We start from the raw sequence: 6,414 nt of genomic DNA on the forward strand, positions 1-6,414 counted from the left end.
TGACGGCAATTTTAGGAAAGAAAGTTCAATGCACATGGCAATTTCTTAATTTTTAGTACTGGCCATGAAAAAATTCGGTACATGACCATGGCAAAAATATGGATCATGACAAATTTAATAATTGACCATGGCAATGTTAGTATAACGGATCATGGCAAATTTAGTAATTGGCCATGGCAACTATTTATACTCTTCAACAAGGCACAATTATCTATTTTTTATGGGATAATGGCAAATCTAGTTCACAGCCATGGCAAATTTATCTTATGCATCATTTTTTTAGTGCATGGACCATGTCAATTTTTTATGGTGTGTTTTTCCATGAAAAACTAACAATAAAACATGGCAATATTGCCATCCTTCGGCTAGTTTGTCACCATTTTCCTTCAAATGTATGTATTTTTTCATTTCTCTAACGTGGCAAACTTACTATATGGACCATGGCAAAATTAATTTATGGATCAAGGCAAGTTTAATTCAAGTAACATTGCAAAATTCTTATTTGTCTTATCATTGACAAATTATTGTTTTTACATAAATGATCATTTTTTTTTTTGAAATGGCAAGTTTTACTCAAGTCCCATGTCTAAATTTGCCATACTTTTAGACATCTTCAAAATTTCCATGCCAAACAATCACTACAACATAGCAAACTTTCCATTCTTCAAATAGTTTGCCACCATTTTCTTCAAATGTATATTTTCTTAGTTTCTCTAACATGGCAAAATCAGTTTATGATCATAGCAAGTTTATTTCAAGTACCATGGTAAATTTAATTCAAATACCATGGAAATTTTGTTTTCTATTGATTTGACAGTGGATCTGAAATTTATTGCCCAGCTCTGTTTGTGGTAGCCTGGTATAGTAAATAAAGGGTTATTTAGCAAGAATATTCGAAATTGTGTTGTTTTTCTGTCTGCCGCTCTAAGTGGAATTTGCCTGCTTGGGTCCATGAGTATCCACGCATCTCCTGCCTTTGCTTTGCTCTGCCGTGAGCCAAATTTTGATGTACTTTAGTCTTGCCTTACATTCATTTCTTTTTTTTTTCTGATATAGATCGAGCAGGTTCATGAAGATCTTCCAGTTTGAAACTGGCAAGAGAAGAACCGATTTAGCATTTCTTAACAAAAAAAAAGTGCAAGTAGACATTCGAACAAACCATCGAGTGAAAAGGAGAAAATAATGACAAAGAAAAGGGCACAAGAGGCTACAATTAACCCAAAATGGAAAAAAAAACCACCAAAAAAGAAACAACGGGACTAATGAGCATGCCCTCCCCCCTACTGCTGTCGTAGGTGGTCGAACGCTTGCACCAGCGTTGGCGCGAAGCGGGTGGTGTTGATGCGAGCGTTCTGCTTAAGATAGAGCTCAAACATATTCTCCCAGCCGCTGCGGTGGATGGAGTCGGGGTCCTTGATCGCCGGGTGCTCCGGCCCCAGCTTCTCCATCAGCGAGCTCTCCTCCGCGCTCATGCTGTAGTCAAGGTACTTGAGCCCCATGTCCGTCGCGCCCTCGCTGAACTCCGCCCTCGCGAGGTACTCCATCTTCCCGTACGGCACCACCTGGATCAGCGCGCCGCCCGGCGGCAGGTGCACCGCGTTCGTCAGCCCCGCGCCGTGCATGCCCAGCACCACGTCGAACGAGTTCACCAGCCGCGCCTGGTCCACCTCGGACCCGTTCACCCGCGGCTCCGACAGCGCCGCCTCAAACCCCGCCGCCTCCGCCGCTTGTAATATCTCCTCCTCGTTCAGGAACCGACGGAAGTCCCCCCGGTGGATCAGCAGCAGCCGCGGCTTCTTGCCCGGCTCCCGGGTCGGTGCTCCGCGTGGGAGCGCGTAGGTCTCGCGCACGAACCGGGTGAAGTCGGCCATGGTGAGGGGACCCCCCGGCACCAGCTCGGGGACGATGGTCAGCTCCTTGTCGAGGTGGAGCCCCACCGTGACGTGCGGGAAGCACCGCACATACGCGTCTCGGTCCATGTCCACGACCTCGTACTTGGACAGACCATGCAACAAGGCCTTGTACTTGACCAGCCACCGCGGCAGGTGCTGGATGTTGCTGACCAGGAACGTCACCTCGCCGTGGTACCGCCGCGACACGACGAACAGCGGCACCAGAATGTCGGTGTAGTCATGCCAGTAGTTGCCCACGTAGCCCCCGATACCGAACAGGACGGCGGGCATAGTGTGGGTCACCGTGCATGGCGGGGCGGCGGATCGGTCCTGCAGCTGCGTCACGGTGACCGACCTCAGGCTCTGGCCACCGCGTGCGTATGGTGAGATCATCCACTCCCGACGCTCCGACGATCTGCTCGCTGGGACGAGGGTCACCGACAGTGCTGTGCCATTGGTGCGGACGTCACCGTCGACTTCGCAGGTTTCGGACCAGTCACGCGAGCGGCCCTCCGTGTTACACACCACCTTGCCATTATCTGTCACGCGCCAGGAAAGGGGAAACAATTACCATTGTTTTTTTTTGAAGTTAACTATTATATAGCATTGTTAAACGATGCAAATTGTTATCTTTTTTTTTTACTGTGAAGAAACAATGCAAAATTGATATGCTTACAGCTCCCGTACAAATCGTTTAGTACTTCTACTCCTACTTCTGTGATGTGTGTTCATTTCTAGACTTACATGTGTGTGCATGCATCTAAGAGTAAATCGTTTAGTACTTCTACTCCTACTTCGGTGGTGTGTGTTCATTTCTAGACTTACATGTGTGTGCATGCATGTAAGAGTAAATCGTTTAGTACTTCCACTCCTACTTCTGTGGTGTGTGTGACAAACAAATTAGTTCACTCGGTAGGCACCTCAGTCCTGCGTAATTATAGCCATGATCAGGATCACATGATGTTAAATTTAGTATTCACTGTTTCCCATGCATTGCCCTGGGCAGGCAACCGTACATTGGTTTAATCAAAATATTCACTAGCTAGATCTGAGTTCTTCGAACTGACAAATTCATCAACTGCTACTAGTAAGATCTGTCAGAGTTTTACGCCTATGTCAACTCACGTATTTTTTGCCAGATCTGAGAGTCGGCCTAAATACACAGGAGTCGAAACAAATGATATGAGCATGCAAACTTGATCAAAGCAAAGGACAGGAGTGCTCTGTTCACCTGAACCTTGGATCAGCTGTATGTCCGGGGTCCGCTGCACGTCAGAAGCGACGACTGTAGATTAAGCAACAAGCAAGAGTTTGATCTTGAGCTTACAGAGACTGGAGACTGGAAATAAGCATAGTTTGTTGGCACAAAGCAAGACAGATAGGTCAAAAAATACTCACGTGTTTCACTTTCACGAGGAGCTTTAATCAGTTGCATTGCACCAGGATCTCTACTCAGCTGTTTAAGCGTGATCCATTGTGCTACTGCTGCCGTAGTGGCGACTGCATATGAAGCAACAAGAAACAAGTGTTTGCCTCTTGGTAAGCAGAAGATTCATGAAACGGTACGGTGGTGATCAATCGAGGTGAAATGAAAGGGATAAATCGTTACCGCTGAGGCCGCTGATGGCAGCCTCCTGCTGCAAGATGAAACAGACGATGAGCGCGAAGAGGACGCCGGCGGCGAAGCCGGCGTTGACACGGAACGGCGCACAGCTCATCGCCACCTTGCTTTCTCCTGTCTGCTGTGGTGAGCGAGCGAGGACGCGCGTGTTTAGTCGATCGGGGCGGGCGTGTGTGTGCTAGTTGAGTCAGCTGGTTGGCATTAGTAGTGTTGTGAACAGGTTGAATTGCTGGTGATTAGTTTTTGGGGTGTGTGCACGTCGCAGTATGAGTCAGTTTCGCAGGTTATCGAGGGTCTTCCACTCGTGAAACGTACGGAGTACTACGTATTGTTTATCCCAGCGGGATCACCGACAACAGTTGAATTGGCCCAAATGCACCTGGCGCAAACAGTAATCACGTCGTGCGTTGGTCCTTCCTGTGTTTGTATTTAAACGGGCAGATAGTAAAGACAAGAGCATCATATCGCAACTGATTAAACTACTTTTAAGTACAAGTCCATGTCAACGTGAAGATAGTAAAGGCCACACGTGAAGTCGCAGTGCATGATTCGTGGTCTGACCAAGCGCATACGTGCGGTGTACTAGCGTGAACGCGATTGATATCACTCACACCTACTCCCTCCGTTCTTTAAAAAGTGTACTTTCAACATTGTTGAGGGTCAAACAATTTTTAAGTTTGAACGAGTTTATGTGAAAATATATCAATGTTTGTGAAGTCAAATAGGTATACGACGAAAAAATATTTTTATCATGAATCTAATACTACTAATTTGACGGCATAAATGTTCGTGTATTATTATATAAATACGGTCAAAAGAAGAAAGATTAACTTCCCAACAAAATTGGAAACACACTCTTTTAAAAGGACGGATGGAGTATGGGAGTACGATGATGGGAAGGACATGGGAGATGAGTTATTACCTTGAGGGAAAAGTGCGGCTCTAGAAAGTGTCCATGGCAGAGATGGTGGCGGCGAGCGGCGCATCTATTAGGAGTAGGTATCGCGCTAAAAGGGGCCGAAACGGATATGGATGACATACACGCATGCTTCCGTGTGAAGTAAGATGGGCTCTCTACAGGGGCTGCCTTTTAGAGATGGTGGCGGCGAGCGGCGCATCTATTAGGAGTAGGTATCGTGCTTTATATTTTGAAAACACACATTAAGTTTTTCTAAATACATGTTGAACTTTTTTGAGCAGACATTAAATAGTTTTATATACCTGCAGACCATTTTTTTGAATACATGTTGAATATTTTTTCAATTCATGGCGAATAAAACACAATGCTAATTTTTTAAACACATGTTGAACATTGTTTTCTTATACATGGTGAATATTCCTTAAATACGTTTTACATTTTTTTAAATACACATCAAACTTTTTAAACACAAGATGGACTTATCATTAACACATGAGGAATGATGATTTTTTATAAATACATGGTGAGCATTTTTGTAATAGATGATACATTTTATATGATATACATATTTTTTTTGAATACGTGAACATTTTTACAAAACATGATAAACATTTTTTAATCACACAATGGACCATTTCCAAACATCTGACATATATTTTTCAATACACTTTTATAAATTATAGGAACGTACTTCTAGTATGTTCAGAATCTATTTTCATAGACATTTCATAAAATATAAATAAAATGCAAAAGAGAAAACATTATGTATAACATGGATGTGGGGTGCGTGGCGACTCGTGCGCACTCCGTCCGGCACTGAGCCTGGCCTATCTTGGGGAGTTGCTAACAAGATCCAGGCTTCCATCTTTCTATAGGCGAGGTATAGCACTGCCCGACCAATACCGCCGATGATATGATCGGTTCGAAAGAAATATGCCACTAGTGCTACTGTTAGGCCGGGCCTTTATCAGAGGCAGCTAATTCACCCTAGTTTTGTGAAGATTTTAGACCCTTTCGCTCGGTCAGCGAAAGCTGCTAGAATGTTCCATCCGACTTTGAGATTGTTTTCATAAGATTGATTCTTTATTTTCTTTTCATTTTTATCAAGGTTTTTTGGTTCTGTTTATTATTTATTTCTAAGTTTCTTATTTCTTTTCTGATTATCAGTTTATTTTCCTTTTACACTTTTATATCTGTGAACAATTTTTCAATTGATGAATAGCCTTTTCAAATTCACCAATTTTTTTGCATTCTCGGACACTTTTTAATTCATGATTTTTTTATAAATTCATGATTAAAAAACATTACAAAATCCTAGATTTTTTTGGAATTTTCTACCATTTTTAAATTCTTGGAGATTTTTTCCAATTTCATTTAAAAATCATAACAATTTTCTCAAATTTGTGAATAAAATTTTAGTTGCAGTTTTTTATTGACACTAACATATTCTAAGCAGAAATGTTTATATTCATGAACATTTTTTCAAATATCTCAATTTTTTAATTCATGAACAATTATTATGTATTAAAAGTGTTTGAAGGGCTAACCATAAAGAAAAGACAATAAAATAAAAAATATCACAAATGCCGAAAACTATTAACCTTTAATTTTGTACATTAAAAAAATCGGAATGGTCAGATCAATTTTAAAGCTGGAAAAATTACCCGCCCTTCACACACAACCGTCCATGTCGGTGTACTCGCCTTCGTGCCCTAGGTTGGTCGACTCTTCTCCCTTATTTCATGGGCGACAACACCAAACAGTGATGCCTCAAAAACGGACGATGCCAATGCCTTGTTTTTATGCTTCTTAGGACGGGGGAAGCAGTGAAATCACCAGTCTTTGATCTTTTCTCATGTACGTAGGCACATTTTTTTCGACAAAGGGCGTTATTTATTGAGTGATAATGAAGCATCAGGTGATACAAACACAGTGAGAAATAAATCCGGCCCTTGCATAATTAGGATGCACATAGTCAACCC

General features: G+C 42.5%; 1 protein-coding gene across 1 annotated transcript; it reads right to left on the minus strand.

Moving 5' to 3' along the window:
- Positions 1-1,219: 1,219 nt before the first annotated feature.
- LOC119325781 (alpha-1,3-arabinosyltransferase XAT3-like) lies at positions 1,220-3,646 on the minus strand. The gene is made up of 4 exons (XM_037599508.1): positions 3,502-3,646; positions 3,291-3,392; positions 3,124-3,177; positions 1,220-2,431 (listed from the first exon to the last, which is right to left on the minus strand). The coding sequence occupies exons 1-4, from the start codon at positions 3,608-3,610 to the stop codon at positions 1,281-1,283; spliced, it is 1,416 nt and encodes a 471-aa protein (XP_037455405.1). The 5' UTR covers positions 3,611-3,646; the 3' UTR covers positions 1,220-1,280.
- Positions 3,647-6,414: the final 2,768 nt, after the last annotated feature.

This window comes from Triticum dicoccoides, chromosome 6B (genome assembly GCF_002162155.2).
Source record: "Triticum dicoccoides isolate Atlit2015 ecotype Zavitan chromosome 6B, WEW_v2.0, whole genome shotgun sequence".
Taxonomy (NCBI): domain Eukaryota; kingdom Viridiplantae; phylum Streptophyta; class Magnoliopsida; order Poales; family Poaceae; genus Triticum; species Triticum dicoccoides.